The sequence below is a fragment of the Phragmites australis genome, chromosome 2, assembly GCF_958298935.1.
Source record: "Phragmites australis chromosome 2, lpPhrAust1.1, whole genome shotgun sequence".
Classification (NCBI taxonomy): domain Eukaryota; kingdom Viridiplantae; phylum Streptophyta; class Magnoliopsida; order Poales; family Poaceae; genus Phragmites; species Phragmites australis.
Window position 1 is genome coordinate 15,827,156 of NC_084922.1, and position 23,578 is coordinate 15,850,733.

The following is a 23,578-nucleotide window of genomic DNA, read 5'->3' on the forward strand; positions in this document are numbered from 1 at the left end:
CTCCTAATGATTAATTAGAATACTATTTCAATGGTTCCCCACAGGTATGCTTCGTATTGATATGCCGCGGTAGTGTGCCTCGGCCTTGCAAATGGCCTCGAGGTATGTTGTCATGTCCAGATGCCAAACTTGGAAGTTCTTGTTGACGTGACCTCGGCTAAGTGTAGCGTGTCTTGGCCCCGACTAAGGCCTCCGAGACATAGTATACAACCCTTTGAGTGGAGTGACCGTTACTTTTTTCCTCCCGTACCAGGGCGATGCTGATGACGGACGCAGAGATAGATAGGTATATGAGTAGTCCTTCGCCGGGGAGGGGCATCGCAAGTGTTTCGAGGTGGGAAAGGTGTGCCTTTAGGGCCTCAAATGCTAAATGGCTCGGAGCCCCTCAGCATTTTAAAGAAAGGGAGGCTGTGCTCAGCAGATTTTGCAAGGAAGCGGCTGAGGATTGCGAGGCAGTCGGCCAGTAATTCTTTTGGATTGGCGGGAGGAGACATTTTTCTGATGGCACGAATCTTGCCCGGATTGGCCTCGATGCCTCTTCGGGAGACGAGATATCCTAGCATCTTTCCACCCCTAGCGCCAAATACACAATTTTCTAGGTTCAGCCGCACGCCAGTGGCCCAGAGGCTGTCGAATGTTTCTTGCAGGTTGGCAACATGGTTGGCTTCTAGTTGGATTTTGACCATGATATCGTCCACGTAGGCCTTGATGTTGCGGTCCAGTTGCTGCTGCAGCACCTTGTGTACTAGGCGAGAGAAGGTAGCACCAGTGTTCTGAAGACCGAAGGACATCTAGACGTAGCAGTACACTCCGAAGGGGGTAATGAAGCTGATCTTGTTCTCATCCTCCGTTGCCATCCACACCTAGTGGTACTTGGAGTAGGCGTCGAGGAAGCTCAGCATTTCGTAGCCGCGTGTGGAATCCACTAGCTGGTCGATGCGGGGAAGGGGGTATGGATCCCAGGGGCATACTTTGTTTAATGACGTGAAATCAATGCACATGCGCCATTTTCCGTTGTGTTTCTTGACCAGGACGGTGTTGGAGAGCCAATCGGAGTGGATGACCTCTCGGATAACACCGGCTTTTAGTAGCTTCTGGACTTCTTCCTTTGCGGCTTCTGCCTACTCCAGAGAGAGCTTGCGAAGCCCCTGGCGTATGGGCCTTGCCTTTGGGTCGACCTGAAGTGAGTGCTCAATAATGCTGCGGTCGACTCCTGGGAGGTCCTACGGGGACCATGCAAAGGTGTCGAGATTACCCCGAAAGATGGCTAGAAGTTGGGTTTTGGCTCGGAGGTGAGGTCCGCGCCTATTTGGAAGGTCCGGTCAGGTTGCTCTTGGTGTATGGGGATCAGCTTTATGTCCCCCTCCGGTTGTGGCCTTGGAGGGCAGCGGTGGATATGGCGACTAGGGAGTGGAGCAGGGTGCCCATACTCGATGCGTCTAGCCAGGTCTTGGTCGTCGTGGATAGTTATTAGCCCCTGGGGTCCGGGCAACTTCAGGCAGAGGTAATTGTGATGGGGTACAGCTCCGAATCTGTTAAGAGTTTCCCGTCCTAGGATGGCATTGTAGGCATATGGTACGTCCACGACGTCGAAGGTGATGACCTCGGATCGTGATGCAGAGTCTTCGCCGAAGATGATCGGGAGCTCTATCTGTCCTAGGGTATTGAGAGGGGCCCCATTGAATCCCTGGAGGGGTCTGCTGCTTGGTGGGAGCCGGCTTCGTGGAATTTGGAGCTGGTCGAAGGCATGCACGAATAGGAGGTCCACTGAGCTGCCTCCATCGACCAGTATTCTTCGGACCTCGACTTCGGCGATGTTGGCTGAGATGACCAGGGCATCGGAGTGGAAAATTTTTACACCTTCGGAGTCATTGACGGTGAACGTCGCGGAGGCATAGGCCTAGTCGGGGGCCTGTCGATGGATGCTAGTCAAACCGATGTGGTGTACCCCGCATGCGTAGTCTCCCCGCTGTCATTTCGAAGTGCAATCGGAGCTCCCTCCGCTGGTAATGGCGAGGACAATCTGTTTGCCCCGCGCCCCTTCGTCACTGTACCGCTTTAGGGATGATTGGGGTGGTGAAGGTAGGGCTGGCTATGGAGGATTCTGCAGGGCCAGATGGTCGACCTGTCGGTTGGCTGATGGCCTGCGATCTTCGGACCGCCACTTGGGGGCCCCACCAGTTGAGGCTTAGGCCGCCTGCCTCCCGAGGTACTCCTCTCAGAAGGTGGTGAGGGTTCGGCAGTTGTCGGTATTATGTCCTCGTCTTGTGTCATGTAGAGTGCACCAGGATTCTTCCTCGGAACACTGGTTTAGGGTGTGGCTTCGCTCCGGGAAGCCTCCGGAGCACCCCGGCCGCGTCCCCTGGGGTGGCTTCGATTCGGAGCCCCGTGGCTTTGGCTGATATTGCTGGCGTTTTGGCGTTGTCATTGCCGCCCCCTTTGGGACCCGGTGATAAGGGCCTCCTTGAAGCTCCTCTTTGCTGGGGGAGAAGGGGCATGCAATGATCCAGCCTGTGAGTGTGGTCTCTCGGAATTGGCACGGGAAGCCTCGCTAGCTTGTGAGCACCTCCGGTGGAGTTTTTCCTCCTCCGCCTGCGCATATTCCTTGAACTTGCTCATGAGGACTTCTACCGTGCGTATTGGGCATCGGTTCAGCCGATCGTATAGGGGGCCTTTGGCCAGGCCCTGGGTTGTGGCGTCGATGGCTAAAGAGTCCGATATGCCCCTAATCTAGGCTTTGGTCTGGGAGAACCTTCGAATGTAGTCCCGGAGGGTTTCGTCTGGCCCCTGCCTGATAGTGAATAGGCTGCCGGAGGTTACTAGTTCAATGAAGGTGCCCTGGAAGTTGCTACAGAAGAGGTCTCAGAGTTGGGACAGGTGTGAATGGTGCCCGGGTCCAGCACCCAGAATCACTGTATGGCCACCCCTTCTAGGGCGAGGGGGAAGCATTTAGCCATGGTGGCCAGTCCGCCTCTGCTGGCCTCTATGGTTAGGGCGTAGGATCGGGCGGACTTGTTGGGGGTCTGAATCGCCTTTAAACTTGGGCAACTTTGGGGTCCGAAAACCCTCTGGGAAGGGCATGGCCTGCAGGTCGGCCCGTAGGGGAGAGTCATGATCTTGTAGGGGGTCCTCACAACACCAGTCCCGAGGCTTCGGGGACCAAACAGGCTGGGTCCTTGCGCTGAGGGGTTCGTCTGTTCGTGGAGCTTGGGTCGGAACCGCGCCAGCCGTCCTGGGAGCGGCGGCGAAGGTGTGGATAGCTTGATGTTCGGCCCGTAGGGCCCTCTGTAGTTCCTCCATCTAGGCCGGGAGTGCCGCCAAGTGTGATTACCGCTCGGGCATAACGGTGTTTTCGGCAGTAGCGCCAGCCGCAGCCCCTAGGGGCGCAGCGGGGGCCTCGCCTTACTACTGTTAGGTCTCCGGGCTAGAGAACCCTTTGGTGTCGCCCGTAGCTGTAGTTATGGTTGGGTCGATGGTGGCCGTAAGGTTTGTGTTCCCCCCGGCTGCGGGGTTGTTGTCATGGCTGGCTGCGTATAGCTGGCTGGACTGCCACGCAGGCGTGACTGGGGGGTCGGCCGCCGCCGATGTGGCCTTGGGTGGTCTTCTTCTTGGGTGGCATCCTACCTCTCTTAGCATTTCTGTGTTCGAGTCCCTACGGACGGCGCGCTGTTGGAGCAAGAGTTCATCTTGTCCCAGCAAGTACGGCGAGAGTTTCATCTAAGGAGGAGACTCAAACTTGGAGACGAAGTTTAAGAGGAAGGAACACCACGAATGTATTGATGGTAAAGAAATGGATCACTCTGGGAGGACTATCACATCGTGACTTAGTGTGTTTTCACCTTTGTGTCTTTTTTTGCTGTCTTGCCCGTCCCTTGCCCAGAGGACCATGGCCTTCTATTTATAGGGCCGTACGTAGCTTGGCATAAAAGTTATCATAGTGTACAAATATCAAGGATCTGACCGAATTACTGGGCCTTATCCCGGATAACTACCTTCTACCCTATCAGGGAGATGAATATCCACCATGGTAATTATCGTGGCGCCTGCCCCCTGAAGGGGATGAGCCGGTTGCCAACTGCCGCCCCGTGCCACACTGTCAGGAGTGTCAGGACAGCCTCCATCATGCTCGGGTGTCAAAGTGGCGTTCGCTAGCCTAGGTATTTAATGCCGGTCACCTCCTCGCAGTCAAAGTACGACTGGTGCTTCCCTTTTGGCAGATCTTTCCAGAGGCCTGATGACTCACCCAATAGCCTCTGGGAAGTCGGCCCGGGCAGCGGGAGGTCAAGGCCTCGAGAGACTGAGCCTTTGGGAAGTTGAGCCTCCGGGAGGCGGGACTCTGGAAGGCTGGGGCTTCAGGAGGCCGAGGCCTCGGGAGACCAAGCATTTGGGAGGCTGAGCCTTCGGGAGGCGGGACTTCGGAAGGCTGGGGCTTCGGGAGGCCGAGGCTTCGGGAGACCGAGCCTTTGAGAGGTCGAGCCTTCAGGAGGTAGGGCTCTAGAAGGCCGGGGCTTTGAAAGTCGGAGGCTTCGAGAGGCCGAGCCTTTGGGAGGTCAGGATGGATAAGCCAAGGGGCCATTGGGGGTCCTTAATAACGACCCCCAACACACATCAAACCTACAAGATCCAATATCCTTCTTGTCACATTGCACTCAAATCTACAAGATGCAGATGATCGATGAAACTTGAATAGCACTACAATATTTAAAGTGCATTACATAACAAATAATTACCTATCCTCAATGTAACCCTTCCACTACTCCTTTGCTGGTCGCAAAACTACTAAAGGGGCACCCCTGATTAGCAGCTCGGTCAGCATGGCCACATCTCTCAATGTTACGGCCACCTTGCCAAAAGGAAAGTAGAACATGTGCGTCTTAGGACACCACCGATCGACGAGACCTATGAGTAGTGGCTCCTCAATTAGTAGGAGAGGTGTCCTGCCACCACTCACCATAGGAGCTTTGGCTACCATGAGAGCAAAATGTAGTAGTCTTGCCCGTACGAGTGACTCATGGTATCGAGGGTCTAACTCCTTAATCGTGTGGATACTCCAGGCTCACAATAGAAGCAACTGTAAAAGGTATCCAATACATGTACTGAGTTAGTAGCAAATTGTCGTGGCAATTTAAAATCACATATAATCATGGTACCCGCTGCTTTGTGAAAATCATCCGTCCCCTATGGTTCTTGTCGTACCGCTGCTAGAAGCTTGAGAAGACCACCATAAGCCATGACAATAATTTCAAGCTACATGGTTTAATAAGTAGGTGAATAGCAAATTAGAATATATTACAAGCTTTATGGTTCAATAAGTATGTGAATAGCAAATAAGAATATATTACAAGCTTCATAGTTTAATAAATAGGTGAATAAAAAGCTTCATGGTTAAACAAAAATATCGTATATGATACCAATACCAAATGATATATTACAAAACAAGTAGTACAACTAATAGGTGAATACAAATTTAGAATACAAATCATGATTGCGAATAACTTCAAACAACAAACTAAAATGCAACAACTCTAATACACTACAGTTCGATAGTGGCCTGATAGTTTATTGTCGGGTCGGACATGTCCTCCTATCATGGCCAGTTTATTTGCAAAGTTTGCACTTGCGTAGGCCGTCAATAACATCTGCTTCATTCATGTCACCTTGCAGTCGTGGCTCTAGGCCTTCCAGGATTCGTGCATCATGCTCGGGGATAAGGTACTCACTTAGGCCCCTCAATCGCTTTGTAGCTGCTTCTGATGTTAAAAGACCGCATCTTTGGTACCTCAACCGAACTCTTTATGTGCTAGCAGTTCTGAATTGTTACGAGCCTCTTGTGCAAAACTGCGGGACGTTCTCCGTAATAAATATGGAAACTCATATTGTATCCGCTAAACAAAGTACATCTAATAAAATAACTACTTATATATATATATATATATATATACACACACACACACACACGATACACAACTAATTACGTCTCTCGATAAATAATAAATAAATTAACCATGCAAATTAGATAGTACTGGACTTAATAATACTAAATATTTAAGTAATTAACAATGCTAATTAAATCATCAATATTGAATTAAAACAAAATAATTAATATTGAATATTGAATTAAAATATTAATTAAATTAACATGAAAGTTATATTGACCAAATATTCAATCTAATTATAAATTGACTTCAAAACTATTTTGGAAGCTAGTTTTGCTAGCTTTTTTTACACCACATTTACACTTATAGAAGTTAGAAGTATCAGCATGCCACTCTCAACCCGGGTGATCATCTCCTTTTTACGGTGAATACTACTATGCCTATAGTTTGTAGCAAAATTTTAGTGCTCATATTCCATAATGCATTATTAACCTATTCATAATTTTTTTTTATCCTGAGTGAGCTAAAGAGAGAAAGAGACAAGTCTACAGTGAGTAGAAGACACTGAAATTATTGTTCTATTTGACCTCATAGCTGCTCTTTTTCTTTAACTAAGGGCATGAGTTCTTGTACGTACAACTATTTTAATAGATTGAATTAAAATACTAATTAAACAGGTGCACACCACTATTATTAAAAAATTCAATTTGATATTTTTTTGGTGCATTGTGATTTTTATCAAATTTTTTTGTCTAACCCAAGTTTTTAAATCTTACTGAAAATTATTTTTTAATCTTTCCCTTTTTTCATTTCTTTTATCTCTTTTCTCTTATTGCACCAATACCCTACTTCCACCTATAGAGAGCATGCATATACTAGGCCACCATCCTACGCCATAACTAACACAAAGTGCCACCACTAGGCTATCATATTATTAAACTAATTAAATAATCTAATTACACTGACTAATCAAATTCATGCTAATTACTATTATACGATCTACTTACTCTGACTAAGCAAATAATTACTATTATATAAATTCACATTAATTACTATTATACAAATTCAAACTAATTATTATTACACTGACTAAGCAAATAATCAAATTCATATAATCAAACTTAGCAAATAATTATACAAATATAATTAAATGGATTAAAAATCTACTTACTATAATTACTATTATTGCTGCAAGTACTAATTAAATATATAATTTAAGTACTTACTATAACTTGCGCTACTGCTCCTGTCTCGGACTGATTCTCCTCTCCTCGCGCTGCTGCTACTCCTCACCTCGCGTTGCTTCTCCTCTCTACACGTTGCGCTGCTTCTTGTCTTCTCCTCTTCTCTCTTGCTCAGGCTGCTCGTCTGCTTTTTGGTCACGCTGCGGCTCCTTGTAGCGAAACATGACAGCGCACTCATATTTTATAGCGAAACATGGTAGCGCGCGCGTTCAAAAAGGCGGCAAAAGCGAAACAACGCGACATGACGTGACCTGCTACACCAAAAGCGCCGACCAATGCGATGTAAGCGGGGTCAGCCTGTATTCAGCACCTCAGGTGCCAAATAGGGCCTTTTTCATTGTATTTGGTACTTTAGGTGCCGAATATAGAGAGTTTTCGGTATCTGAGGTGCCAAATACGATGAACAGTGTTATATTCGACACCTTAGGTACTAAATACAAAACGTTTTCAGCATCTTAAGTACCGAAATTGATTTTTTGTGTTTGAGGTGCTGAATATAGATGCTAGATTTACAAATATATCGATGTATTATCTATTTTAACCAATATAGTTATATTTGTTTCATATTTTTAGATTTTTTCTGTATCTAGCTTAAAAAAAATACCTTACTTAGTAAAGAAAAGAAAAAGAACTTGATCGCTTGCGAGAACTGGACAGTTCAATTGATTGGTTCTTCCATGCGTTCTGGCATCTCCACCTTTTATTCGGATGTGATCAAGCCAACTAGTATTTCAGCTCGAAAACTGAGCTCCCTGTCAGTTCTTTTTCCCTCCGAGCAGTCGTTTTACACCTTTTCCTCCCTGTTCACTTCTGCCAGACTGTTCTCCGTTTCACGGAGCGCGGTGTTGTCCGCCTGTCCGCCGGTGAGTTCTTCTTTTAACATAGCAAATATAGTCTAAAAATATAAATATAATAGAGTCAACTGTTCAACTATAAATTAGTGTTATCGAGAATAAAAAATACGATATAGATTAATCAACGTGCAGATCTTACAGTTGAAAAGGTAGGATGACCGTCCTACCTAGAGAGCCATTGTTTCTCTGGTGAGCACTAGCAAGGGTCTCCACCGCGCCATTGTTTCCCTGGTGAGTTCAAACCTCGAGAACCAAACTACAACCCTCAACTTAGATCAGCAATTTGTTCTCGGTTGCATAAACAAATAATGTTTTACTATACAGGCAACAGCACAGTCTGTGCAATAGCTGTTGGAAATTAAGACCATGACATCACATTTGTGGTTTGCAGGCCGTACACATATGTTTAGCAGTAAAATAGGATGAAAATTTCGTTAGGAAAGAAGCATACAAGGGCATCGAACTGAAAAACATTATATAAATCTGCCAGCACAGAATCCATGGAAGATCGTTCATCATTTTGAGTTGCTACATGCTACAAAATCAAGAGAGAGCATTTCCGGCCATGACAGCAAATGGAATTGCAGCAATTACAATGCAAAGATGGGTGCAGAAGGAAGCAATATTCGCAGTTGCTACGACCTTGTTGTCTACAGGCCTGACATGCGTAAAGAGCCTCCATACCAGACCTGAAGCAATAGCTGATGCAGCAAGGAGTATGAACCAATGTGTGCACTTGTTCAGCGAACCATTCCTGATTCTTGGTATCGACACCGCTAGGAATCCAGTAAACGTCACTTTGGTTAGTTCAAGCGATGCTGGTTTGAACTCTCTACCATTGTTAGCATTGACGACTGTAGGGGGGAAGACGAGATGGAAAACATGAACCATGAGAATCAGGAATGGAGGTGCCATCAGAAGCAATGCTTTTATTTTCATGAGTGCATCGATGATGAAGAACATGACCAAGCAGATGCCACTAGTCATGATGATATCAAAGAGCTTTGTAAGGTTGCTTATCTTGTCGTGACTTATTTGAGCAGGGTTCGTCTCGAGGAGCATTAACCACACGCCGACAACACAAGCGATGAAGCTTGCGCCCATTGGTTTGCTAAGAGGATCTGGTGTTGATTTAAGGACGTTATTTTGACCTTCCAATGCCAAGCCTTCTAGTCCCAGAAACAGCAGTGCAGTTACACCAGCCGAGAGCTCTAGTGAGTTCTCCTGGATATTGTAGTGTCCTGCATTTCCCGGTGCAGCATTGTTTCGACGGCCGTAGATGACAGTACTGACCACGATGCAGAGTCCAAATACAGCGCCAATCGCAGGGTATAACCAGTTGTCAGAGATAATAAGACGCATGATCCAGCAGGCAAGTACCACTAAGCACGTACACGATAAGGAGGCCATACACTTGGTCACAGTGTGGGGCGGTCCTGTCAAACGGCAGATGAGGAATGGGCAAATACCGGCTATTAATGTAATGGCTGCAACCACGAGCATGATGATTGGAACTACACGACCGTGTTCCTCGATCTTCAGGTTAACCTTGTTGAGCGCAATTGCAAGAAGCACCGGGCAGACCATAATCACCACTCCTTCGGCCAAAGAACGGTAACGGTTTATCCATGCATCCTGCAATATCGTGAATATTATTAGTATTTTTACGGTCCTTGGAAGATACCACTAAATTATACTTTTTGAGGTACCACAATTTGGTATTATATTTCTTGGTACCTTCCAGGGATGGTAATAATGATCATATTATTATACAGAAATGAATCTCGTTGGAACTACACCAAAAGAAGGAATGAGAGCTCAAATGTCGCACTTACCACCAGATATGGATCATGTTTCGTTAGTATGATTGCAGGGTAATTTCAAATGGAGTGCTTGTTAATTCAGGATTTTGAGAAACCTAGGTTGTAAAGTCGAATAATTAACAAGGTTTTGAAAAATATAGGTCAACCCTTTGCATATTCTGAGCGACATAGATCTTATGAACGGCTACAATTGTTAGTTCTTGCTGTAACATTAAGTCTAGCTATGATTTGATATGTTTTCATTACTGTATCTAGACAGCACGCCAGCACCCTCTACATGGGGTGCCTTGTTGCAAAGTGTTAATTGGGTTTGTAAACTGAAACATGACGGGTCCTTGCTAGATAATTCACATTTCTGTTAGCCGAGTTTTTCTTAGTCATTTTGCAGTTTTCCTAGCTATTGCAGCTGGCGTTGCGATAAAATAACGAAACGAAGATGATGTGAATCAGTTATCATGTGATTCCAAATTGCAACTTTGGTTACTATCTAAATGATTGATATTTTTTTGCACCTCCATTTAGCGCAAAAAAAGAAGTTACGATCTCTAGTTAACATAATACTGCTAGCAGAAAAATATATTTGAGGTGGGATATAAAACGTAAGGCAAAGATGCAAATCAAATATGGGGCTGGAATATGCATACCATCTCTAAATCTCTGGCAGCCATCAAAGATTAACCCGCTGAAATCCTGGCCCCTCCAACAAAAAAGTACGCCTAATTAACTTGGTGATCAGCTCTCAAGGAGGATTATATCGGCCGTATCGCTAGTAAATCACACGCCGTCAGAAGGAATGAGTCGACGGAGAAAGGAGAAGAAGCGGCCAAAGAAATGAATATTACTCTGCTTAAGCTTGAAGGTTGAGGTTGCTTGCCACTTTGCCACAAACTTCAGTACAGCAGACAGATTTAAACTGATCCGGTGAGCGGATCACGCGGAAACCACACTGGCACAGCAGCCGCGGAGACTTGTCTATTAGTGAAGTCAATGGCTTAGGGTCGTCGGAGCAAAAATGAAAAAAGAAAAATTGAAAAATATCAAGGCTTGCTTATTTGGTACGCGACAGACAAAGCTCTAGCCGAAAACCAAATATACTAGAGCTGCGCCCACCTCCCCATACTGAGTTGTTGAATTTATTTGAGCAAGGACAAATTTGGGGAACTATTCGAAGGAAACCTCCCCTTCTGTGGAATCGTGAAAAACTAAAAAAAGATATTTAGAACTTCTGAAAATTCTAAAAGAAACCTCAGACACTTAGAGGAGAATATAAATTTTGGAACCCAAACTTGACTTGAATTGTGAGATACGAAATTTACAAAAAAACAAAGAAAAAGACAATTTCATACCTCAGTCTTTGTCATTTTCATATCACGCGGAAATCACTCTGGCACAGCAGCCGCGGAGACTTGTCTATTTGGTGAAGTCAACGGTTTAGGGTCGTCGGAGCAAAAACGAAAAATGGAAAATTGAAAAATATCAAGGCTTGCTTATTTGGTACGTGACAGACAGAAAGCTCTGTAGCCAAAAGACCAGCCCACCGCCCAAAACTTACTTGTTGAGTTTATATGAGCAAGACAAATTTGGAGAATTATTCGAAGAAAACCTCTCCTTCTGTGGAATCGGGAAAAACTAAAAGGTATATTTGAAAATTTTGAAAATTTTAAAAGAAACATTTAGAGGAGATGGTGACGTAAGAGTATATAAATTTTAGAGGCCATACTTGATTTTGATTGTGAGATACAAAATTTAAAATAAAACGAAAGAAAAGACAATTTCATATCTCATAAGTGAAGTCAAGTATGGCCTTAAAAATTTATATGCTCTTACACCACCATTTCTTCTACATGTACGAGTGTTTCGATAATCTTTTAGAACTTCTAAACATGTTTTTTTTTTCACTTAACAATTTCTCGATAAATTTAGTTTGAAGTGACGTATTTAATTCGATTTAAGATTAAAGCAAAGACTTGCTGTACATGCGAACTGGCTCATCCTACTACAGTAGCACTCTTAAACAACAGTATAGTTAATATTCTTCGTGGAACGGACAAAAAGTTTTTAAAACATGTGGAGCCAAATAATGACAAAAATATAGAGATGGGCTTATAATATTACAACTACTTTTCGTGAAATATGACAAGCTTTTATTTGTGTACGTATTTTGCGGAGTCAACGGTTAGGGTCGTTCGAGCAAAGAAAGAAAATCAAGGCTTGCAAGCTATATCAGAGCAAAGAAAGAAAATCAACGCTGGCATAAATCATTGGTTTGCTTACATCATGGCTGCTACACTACACGTGCCATAGCACTACTTTTGTTACAGGAACAGTAATTTCGGTCCCAGTGTCTCCTGGTGGATCTATAACATATATTATCTAGCCAAGATTTGGAGTGCTCTCATAGATTCGGGTACTGTAGCTACCGTAGCAGTGGACCCCACATATATGTATGTATAGATATATGGATACATATATATATGTATAGGTGTACGTATATGTATACATATGTATGTACGTATATATGTATACATATACACGTACATATTTACACATATAATATAATTTAATTTTTGGGAAATTCTAAAAAAATATCTATAACATATGTTATCTAGCCAAGATTTGGAGTGCTCTCATGGATTCGGTACTGTAGCTACCGTAGCAGTGGACCCTACATATATGTATGTATAGATATATGGATACATATATATATGTATATGTATACATATGTATGTATACATATACATATTTACACATATAATATAATTTAATTTTCGGGAAATTCTAAAAAAATATCAACAGGAATACTAGCTATATTGATAAATCAACTGGAATAATCTAAAATACAAAGAAAAATATATAAAACTCAAAAAATATTAAACAAATTTTGTTACTTTCGTATTACTGTTGTCTACATGCTAAAATTATATATATGCATGAAAATACTACTGTTTTTCTTATAATTAAGTGAATGTGTTAAATATTGATAAATTCATAAGTAAATATTGAGAATATCCTAAATTGGTTTCTTTTATCATGTTTTGTGAAAAAAAAAATGAGCGCGGTATAAACGCGCAAATCCGCCTAGTCTTGAATAACTCAACCCATGGACCCGTTCGTGCATCACTATCAATAACGAAAATTTAACCAAGTCTAATAAAAATTTAAGGGATATTTATCTCTGAGACATTTAAATTGTGTGGTTTTATGGTTATGACACCTTGACTCTCAATTTTGCCGCTTGACACTAAGAATAAGTTTTTTTTTTGTCTATAGGACACTTAGGAGAGGGAGAAAAGACAATTTATGAAGCAGATATTGTATCCTCTCTCTCGCGCGAACCTCAGCTATTACGTTGGTGTGATATGAAGCGGATATTGTATCCTTTTAAGCTTCGTTGCTGAACGTTATAGGTGATGAGTTATAACCGTGACCTGTCACCTAATAAGTTGTAGGTGATAGGTCACGGTTATAACCCGTCACCTATGTCTATGTTACCAATTTAAATTATAGATTGTTCCAGAGCTTAACTGTAAAAGGAAAAAAACACTTTTATGGTTCGATTCAAAGTTTTAGAATCAAAGAGTGGGATTAAAGTTCAATTGAGCTGTTCACTTCAACCGAAAGCGGCTGCAGAATTGAAATAAGAAATATAACTAATGTTTCAAATAATTGACCCGGAGTGCCCTTGGTAAAATAGACATAACTTTTACATACGGACTCCAAATTCGATATTTTTTAACTCTACGGATATCTATATAAAAAGTTACATCCGTTTCTCTCTGACTTTATCGGGTTCAACGAAGTTTTTGAGACCAAAAATAGCTTAGAAGATTGATTTCTCTCTCTCAGAAGTTTCTATACCATTTTCGAAACGCGTGTTTGTATCCATAGCCACCACCCCTTACATCAAACTTAAGGAGATATGTACATATTTACTATATAAGTAAATTATTGAATGTGCATTATTTCTTTTACTACACATTTTATGGTCTACAAATAAATGCAACTACTTATTATTTTTAATTAATATCTAGTTATTATTTTAATTAATAGTAGCTAGATTTATAATAGATATAAATTATGAAGGATAAATTATTTTTTTCTCACGACTACATAAAAAATTGACGAGTTGATGGACTAATACATAAAATGTTTCATCAAACTAATTGACTAATACATCTAGTGATTGAGTAATTAAAATTCCTGCCTCTACTCTGTTGCATCAAATTGGGCATTAGTAACGGGTCAAAACTTGACCCGTTACTAATGACTCTCTAGGATGATCCGTCACTGATGAGTCAGTTATTGGTGATGGGTCACAACTTGATCCGTCACTTATGACTTGCCCATGATAACCTGTTACTCATGACGAGTCATAAGTGATGGGTCACAACATGACCCGTCACTTATATCTGGTCTAGGATGACTCATAACTGATGATGACAGGTCACAACTATAACCCGTCACTTTTAACATAAGTGACGGGTCATATTACGATCCATCACTAATTTTTTGTCTCATTTGTTTATTTGTCACGTAGTGAGTTTTTTAGAAAGAGCAGGCGTACATGAGTTTTCAGACCGTGGGTGCGAGTTTCCTCTGAGGGGCGATTTCTTTGGAGTTGGTTCTTGGGATCGCAAGAGGTTAGTATTTATCTCTTATTTAACTCCAAATTGGTAGATTATGGTGATAACTAATTAGGTTAGATCCAAAGGAAGGATTCAGTTATAGAGGAAAGAGGAAGAGATTGGATTCTGTTCTAGAAGAGGGCAAGGGGGTCTTGCACATTCTAATATATTGTTTGGTCTGAAATATGGTTTGAATTTTTGAGCTTTTGTTCAAGATTTCCTATGCATCTCACGATTGTGTAATTGGGATTCTTTTTTGCCCTCATTTGCATAGATTTGTTTAGCTCAAAAAGAGAATTCTGCAAATTTCACAAATCCTCAATCTATTATCATTTTTATAGGTCAGAACCATTGCTTCATAATTTTACACTTAAAACAATCATGTAGATTGAATATTTAATACCTAGAGAATTGTACTTATGATGTGTTTTTAATGATATATATGGAGTCATGCTTGCTGCTGAGGTGGATATGTTGAACAAGAATGAGAAATTTATGTCTTGTTCATGTATTGATTGAAAAAATGAGAGAAAGTTTCTAAAGGTACATAATATACATGCACACTTGATTATGTGTGGATTCAAAGAAAACTATACATGTTGGACCAAGCATGGCCTAGAAGGCATGAATGACCTTTATGGCGATATGCATGAAGAAGGTATTTTTGAGTGTCAAGTTATTTCTACCATAAACGTCGAGGAAAATTGTAATGTGAAGTTATTCCTTACATAAATATTGAAGATATTGTTGATGACTTCATGGACCGAGATGATGCTATTCTTAATAATTTGGAGTAGATTGTCTGCGATGGCTAGGGGAATGATGAGTACATTGATAGAGAGTTTGCTAAATTTTAAGAATTTATGTGACACTCGAAGGTACCATTATATCCAGGTTGTAAAGAGCAGTACACATTGTTGTATGTTGTACTCCTATTTTGAAATTGAAGGCAAATAATGATTGGTCTGATAAGAGCTTCACTGCATTGTTACGTTAGTTAGTAGCATTACTTCCAACAGGAATCTGCTACCCAGATCCACCTACGAAGCAAAGAAGATAATTTGTCCTATCGATTTGGAAGTGGAAAGAATTCATGCTTGCGAGCAAGAATGTATTATTTACAATGGAGAGTATGCAAATTTGCATGAGTGCCCTATTTGTGGAACCCCTCGATACAAGTGTTAGAATGATGGGGTTGGAAGAAATGACCTCCTGCAAAACACTACGTGAAAAAAGGACAAAGGAGACATAATTTAGTGACGGGTCATTACACGACCCGTCACTTATGTCGCCTCGGGTCACGACAGGGATAGACCCGTCATAGATATCAGGTAAAAGGTGACGGGTCATAATATTACGTGTCACCTATGGCATGAGTGACGGTTAATGACTACACCGTCACTTATAACATGATCATAAGTGACCGGTCTCCTTGCACCAGTCATAAGTGATGGGTCTCCTTACACCGTCACTTATAACATGATCATAAGTGACAAGTAATAAGTGACGGGTCATAACATGATCTATCACTTATTATATGGATCTGTTTTAAGAGCTCGCTAGCCACTGTGCAGGCGAAAAATTACTCAATAGTGTCGCCCGCACAGTGCTGGCAATTTTCAAAAGCTCCGCTAGCGATTTTCTAATAGTTTGAATTGGTACTAAGTCTTTGAAGGTTTTCGTCCCCCTCTTTTCTCTTCCTCTAATCTCTATTTGGTACATTTGTTGTGATTTGAGTTGTAATCGACCATTTTGCATCTTTATCCAAAATCTTAGTACAAGTGAGTTGTATTTATGTTAGATTTGATACTAAGTTTGCCCGATCTATCGTGAGATGCCACAGTTCTAGTGTATTTGTATGTAATTTTTAATCGCATGATTAACCATAAAATTAAGATAATTGTTAATGAAGAATGAATATTTTTACATTAATTGTAGATGACGAATAGAAGTTGGATATACCTTGAGACCTGGACTTATCCGGAGTACCTGAGCGGGGCGAAGCATTTCATAAGTGCTACCTTGGTGGATCTGAAAGATCATGGTAAAAGGGCAATGTATTGTCCATATCGCGATTGCAAGAATGATAAGAAGTTCCTAAAACTAGACAATATCCATGCACACATGGTCATACGTGGATTTAAAGAGAATCATATATGTTGGAACAAACATGGCAAGCAAGGCCTTAATGAGGGAGAGATGGATCGAACCCTCCATACTGACAGTGTGGATTAAGGACTTACACCCGGTGAAATGGATCATGATCTTAGGGATGCGGACATATTAGGTTTCAATGATAATGATGTTAAGGATTTCGTGGAGAATGTGGACCAGATGGTGCGGGATGTCGAGCGGCACGATGAGTATAATAATGGTGAGTTCGCTAAATTCTAGGAATTTGTGCATGATTCCAAGACGTCCCTTTATCTCAACTGTAAGAAGAAGTACAAATGGATATTTAGGAACCTAAAGCTTCTACAGCTGAAGGCAACCCATGGTTGGACTGCCAAGAGTTTTGAAGCATTGATGGATCTGCTAAGGGACATGCTACCAGAGGGGAACTTGGTGCCCAAGGGCGTCTATGACGTGAAGAAGATAATTTATCCTTTAGGACTGAAAATAGAAAAAAGACATGCATGCAAGCAGAATTATATTTTGTTTCATGGATAGTATGCATAGCTAGATCAATACCCCGTTTGTGGAACCCATCGATATAAGCGTAGAAATGACGGTGGTGATAGGGATGGAGGCAAGAAAAGTAAAGGGCCTCCTAGGAAGGTGGTGTGGTATTTTCCTATAACTCCCCGTTTGGAGCATCTGTTTGCCAACAGAAATGAAGCCTAATTTGTGCGTTAGCATAAGAAGGGTAGTAAGAATGACACAATGATATGGCACCCAACGGATTCCGCTCAGTGGCGAGTCGTTGATTCCACATTTGGTTGGTTCGCTGAAGAATTGAGAAATATTAGGTTTGCTATAAGCATAGATGGCATAAATTCATTTGGTAACATGAGTACCTCACATAGCACCTGGCTTGATGTGTACCTCAGACCTTTAGTCGATGATATTAAGAAACTCTAGTCAGAAGGCGTCGAGGTTTGAGATCAGTACAAGCAAGAGTTATACATGTTGTTGATGAGGAGGAGTTCAATCAATTCGATAAAATCTCTCCTTTTGCTACTACAATTGTGCGACGCCTTTCGCCGACTGAGAAAACTCTATACCTGCACTCCGAGCATAATGAAGGGATCCAGGTCAAGAAAGCACGAAAATGATGAATTTGAATTTGGAAAACGATGAATTTGAATTTGAGTGTCAAATTTGTAATATTAATATCAAATTTGAATTTTAGGTTTCAAGTTATTTGAATTTGTAATATTAAGAATTTTAGGTTTCAAGTTATTTGAATTTTCATTCAGCTGAATTTTTCTCTTTGAAAAGTAAAATGTGACGGGTGAAATTAATCAAACATCACTTATTATAATAGGTGATGGGTAAATAATGTTACCCATCACTTATTGTAACTCATAGGTGATAGGTTAACATTATTACCTGTCACCGACGCTCTAAAATAAGTGACGGATGATTGAAATAGGTGACGGTTAAAATGTATCACCTGTCACCTATTAGTTGTATGTATATATTGATTGCGTCCCCACGTGCATTGCCTAAGTCATTTCCTGATCACACGCTTAAGTCATTTCATACTAGGGTTCACCGCCACCCTCCGCCCTCCACCGAGCCCATCGCCATCGCCGTCGAGCCCGTCACCATCACCGTCCAGCCCGTCACCGTTGATGCCATCAGATCCTATCACTGTCGCCCCGAGCCTGTCGCTGCTGTCGCCCCCGAACCCATCGCCACCCCCGCCTACGATGCCCTCTCTGCCCCCATTGGAGCCCTGCTGCACTCGGAGCACCGCCGTTACCCCTAAGCGCACCACGATCTCCCCCACACCGAGGTACACCCCTGACCCTGCTCCTCCCCCATCTCTGCTCGATGTTGAATGTTTCAACTGCAGTGGAAAGAGACCTTCGAGTCTTGCGCTCTTGCACCAAGTCCTTGATATTGGACAAGTTGGTTCAGTGAATAGATCAGCACATCGTGCTACTATTTGTTCATTTGTTCTTGCTGATCTTGTAGCCAGTTCAGTGGGCTATCTGTTGCTATATTGCTGATCTTGTAGCTAGTTCAGTGGGGTATCTGTTGCTATCTTGCTGATCTTGTAGCCAGTCCAGTTGGATATTTGTTCAAAAAAATGTATCACCCGTCACCTATTTGTTCTTGCTGATCTTGTATCCAGCCCGGTGGGTTTGAAATATGACAATTCATAATTTCATAGCATGTGTTATCTGAAATATGACAATTTATAATTTCATAGCATGTGTTATCTGAAATATGATCATTAATAATTTTAGGTACTTTGAAATATAACCATTCATAATTTCATAGCAAGTGTTATCTGAATAGGCTCTTACTATATGAGTTTTCCCCTCTTTCTGTTCTGGATAGCACTGTTACATACTCTAGTTGCTTGATGATGAGTTGACAATCTGAGACTGGGCAATTTATTAAGTACATTAGTTAGACCTGTTATACACTAGTTTTGTGATTTGTGTGATAGCCCATGGTGATTTACTTTAGTGGCTCTCACTGCCTTAAGAATTTGAGTACTGAGACATATTTCATGTGTTGATTGTCCAGTGGGCTATTTGTTGTGGTTCTAATGACTAGTTTATGTGCTACTGCTGTTAGTCTAGTGATAGCTTACCAGTTTTGATTCTGGATTATGAAGCTGGTTCATCTTGTTTTTCTATTGTCAGTACTTGATTTGAATCTTGCTGTCCTTTTGATTGTCTCTGACTTGGCAGCTATCATATATTTCTGTTCAGTATATGAGCTATTTCTGTTCTGGCACAGCAGCACAGCTTCTGATAAATTTTCCAGTGAATGATGTTTTCAATAGGACAATTAGGGGGCAGGACCTTGTTAGTCTTGGGGCCAATTGTCATTTATTTTTTGAGAGCACTATTATGCATAATATGTATATGCTGTCTGGAACACTCTGTATACATGATTTTGGAAACTGATTTTTGTGCTTTGATGTCATATCTTTCAAAGGTCATGTATATTTGGTTCATTCTATTATTTCTTTATCTATGTTTATGTAAGATGAGATCCATGCTCATATTGTTTGTCATCTTCTGAAAGCAATTATAGTCATAGTAGCCATGTTTAGTTCCCTAGATGCTTTAAACATGATGACGGAAACCCGTGCTTTTGAAACCGTCCCACAAATGATGAAAAGAGATAACTATTTACCATACAAATGAGTGCCAAGCTCGATTGGGATGGTTATTACACATGCACCTTGCACGTCTTTTCACTTTCCCAATCGAGCTTGCACTCATATATAATTATCTCCATAATCTGATTAGTCATTTTTCCAATTCAATATACCTATCCCTATGATATGACTACTAATATTTGTCTTGTACCATGTTCGTAACCTTGATTCCTTTTCTTTCCTCTAAGAAACCATGGGGCAGAAGAGGGGCACTATGTATGTTGATATCTTAACGGGTATGCTTAGAGTTCTTCGATACGTTGACACTCTTGGGATGATATTGTTGTAGTCAACTGGTTCTTGCTAGTACATTGTTAGTAGAAGCGTGAGATAGTGAATGTGTGTAGTTCTTAATCCTACTTCTTGCTAGTACACTGTTAATAGAAACGTGAGAATTTGGCTTATCTATTTGTGTTTTTCTGCCACCTCTTTTAAGCGATGACATCTTAAGGTGTAAGTTTATAGTAATATGAGTGATTTGTAGTAACCTTGATTCCTTTTCTTTCCTTTATTGAGAATAAAATATACTACACTTGATTTCCATAGGGTAGAAGAGGACTGTCACCCCTAAGAAACCAAAAGCACAGATGATGCTAGCACTAGAGGCCGTCTCGGCACAAGATGGGACAGATAGGAGCCCAAGTTTGAACGCACGTCCTCCTTCGACAGCAGTGAAAGCCAGTATCGCAGCCCAAGCTCTGACCCATCACTGATGCGGGAGAGCCGACATCAGGCAAGTGACAAAGAATACAATCCCGCTATAGAGGTATTGATATGAGTCAATATATTTTATACTTGTTAAATGGAGGAATATTTTTTGTTTATGTCAACTCCCCTTAGTTTCATCTCTAGATGGTGGTAGCTTAGTCTCCAAGCTAGACAGCTGATAGTGGTACATGAGCCTGAAAGGTAAGGTCACAAACACAGTGGCTGACAGACAAGGTTACCGTCATGGGAATGGATGCTGACGGGCTACCTTCGGATGAAAAGGCCCCAAATAGATCTTGGAGGGTCGCAAGGCTCATTGCTAGGGAGGAAATGCCGATAACGACTAAGTTTGAAGAACTCAGTGACGAAGCTAAGTGGGACTTATTTGATAATGTCGTCAAGGCGTATTTAGAGTAGCCAGGAAACATGAGCAAGCGTTAAACGATCTCCGCGGTCAATGCAGCAATGAAAGGGATCGCAAAACTTCACCAAAGCTTTAAGAGCAAGCTTATGAATCAGTACTTGGCTAAAGGGGTGGCGCCCTTCGAGATCTACAAGCACTTGAAAGAGAAAGATTGTGATGTTTTTGTAAATGAAGAACTCAGAGCAGTTCAAAAAGGAGAGTGAGGAGAAGAAGCAGCTTTGGACTAGGAACAAGCACAATCATAGGACCGGTGCAATCGGGTACGCTGGGAAAAGGACAAAATGGTATGTATAGGACAAAAAGTTAGCCAAAGAGGGCCGTGAGAATCCTTGGTTGCAATTCCCGGGACTATCGCAATCATACTCGCATGCAAGGGGTGAGCTGTCCGAAAGCGTGAAAATCACATTCAGAAACAGCAAAACTCAGTCAGTCATAGAAAAAGTAAAATAAAAGGCAGCCAAAGCTAGTCAAGGTTCTTTCACTTGGTTGCAATTCCCGGGACTATCACAGTCATACTTGCATGCAAGGGGTGAGCTGTCCAAAAGCATGGAAATCACATTCAGAAACAGCAAAACCCAGTCAGTCGTAGAAAAAGTAAAATAAAAGGTAGCCAAAGCTAGCTAAGGTTCTTTCACTAGGGTCAGGGAACATGATGTTCTCTTAGCGGCGCTGGAAAACCCAAAGCACCTCGATCGAGTGCGAGGTGTATCAAGTTCCTAGGGCTGGAAATATGGCTTTCTCAAATACCTCAGGATGTACAAGAAGAGGAAGAGGTCTACAGTGGACGTGAATCCATTGACACAGGCATTGACATAGGACATCATCCGAAAAGTTTACACAAACGTCATGGAGCAGCTTGTATCATAGGGAATACATATTTTCATGCATGCGGAAGCGAGCCCTAGAGCTGCAGCGAAAAGTAGCTACGCCTCTAAGGAGGTTGACCAACAAGTAGCTGCTGCCGTGATTGAGCTAGATACGATTGACCTGCTAGAAGGGTCCACACCCTATAGCATGTAATCAGGCCTGGCGGGTATCACCCATCTGTGATATTGTTTAATATCCATCTATGATAACCCGTTCTGAGGTAGTGACCCTTGCTTAGGACTTCCTAGGAGTAGCCACCCCTACAGGTGGTTCCAGGTAACTCCCCTAGGCCAGCAACACTTTCACCTCGTAAATGAAGTCATCTCCGCATGGGTCTGGGAAACAGTGGCCCCTTTTTCCTAGTAGTCCTTATAAGCTTTTTTTGAGTTACAATAAGGAGGAGATGGTCATCATGGAACAACAAAATAGTTAAATCAAGGGTTTTATCAAACTTTCAAATAGTAGCTTATTCAAGATGGCGACTTTGCCTGTATCCTATTGTTATTTTTATAAGCCTTGCTTTGGTACTAAACATGTGGTGTTTTTTTCATTGGGTGGGACAAGGACAATCGAGAAATATACTAGAATGACATTGGTATATAAACACATCTAAAAGTGAAAACATAATTGGATTAATTCAGTTATTAGGTAGTAATGCATAAAAAGGAGAATAATCATCACCCTAGCCCTAGAATTCTTCCATTGCCGCCAACTGTCCCCCCTTCTCCTCCTCTAGAGTCCTCACTGGTGGAGAGAAGGAGTGGGGAGCGCTCCCCATTTAGATCTTTTAGTAGCAATAGGTTTAGTCCAAAATAAATCCCCAAGTTTTGCCCTAAGTAGTGGTATGCTGAAGATTGGGTCAGCGTTGCTCCTGCAGCCGTTGATTCTAGTCTTCCTTGCTATCGCCGCCATCCTCGATGGTCCTCCAATTGATGACAACCTCGCCATCGGAGTTTCTCATGCCAGGGCCTCCCCAGTCTTCGAAATTTCTCATGATGGTGTCATAGCAGGATTCATTGGGCAATCTATAGCTAGTTCCAATAAATTCCCTATCCTCTGTGAGAGGTTTGATGTGCTCATTCTATTTGTGAATGGAGGGGAGCTGCTATTCATCCCTGTTGGGCATTTTGGACCTGGGTCGTTGGCTCTGTTGCTAGCGGTGACAGATGTTGTTACCAGACCTCCTATATTGGTCATTCCATGGAATGAGGTGTTGGTTCTAAGTTTTAGTTGCTGCAATCGGCGAGGCAACTGCCAATGTTCCACCATGGAGTTATATGCGCTTCGAAGGTGTTCTGGGGCATTGGATCTTGTGATGTATCCAAAGTTTAGGGTTGCTCGATGGTTCCGATATGAGAATTGTTGTGTGGCTGTGACGTTCTGTGTTGCCCCATCCAACCAAGGCAATATGAAGGCCGATAGAGGTCACCGGAGATGAGAACAAAGCGAGAAAGGCTTGGAAGTTTTTAATGTAATTCCTTTCTTTTCTAGGTTATTTATGTAGCCAGGGATGTACAATGCTTCATGTTTAATATAATCCCCTTCTTTTAGAAAAAAAGGAGAATATTCATCACCATGTGCTAAAAACAATCATTAGTTCGCTTAAAAGGGAAGGAATCATTGATAAGGTGTTCGAGCCTCCAAATAGTGGCTAAATCCAAGATGGGTATTGTGCCTACTTCCTTGGTTGTTTATTTGTTTTTTTATTGCTTTGGTAACTAAAAAATGAAAAAAGATATTCAGAATAGCATTTAGTAATAAGTAAACGCTGCACTTTTGAATATTCTTCAAAAATCATTGTCTTTTGTAG

At 42.0% G+C, this 23,578-nt stretch overlaps 1 protein-coding gene across 1 annotated transcript; it reads right to left on the bottom strand.

Moving 5' to 3' along the window:
- Positions 1–8,434: 8,434 nt before the first annotated feature.
- Positions 8,435–10,787, bottom strand: LOC133900969 (uncharacterized). The gene is made up of 3 exons (XM_062342271.1): positions 10,640–10,787; positions 10,442–10,563; positions 8,435–9,609 (listed from the first exon to the last, which is right to left on the bottom strand). The coding sequence occupies exons 2-3, from the start codon at positions 10,463–10,465 to the stop codon at positions 8,518–8,520; spliced, it is 1,116 nt and encodes a 371-aa protein (XP_062198255.1). The 5' UTR covers positions 10,466–10,563; positions 10,640–10,787; the 3' UTR covers positions 8,435–8,517.
- Between the last annotated feature and the right edge of the window lie 12,791 nt (positions 10,788–23,578).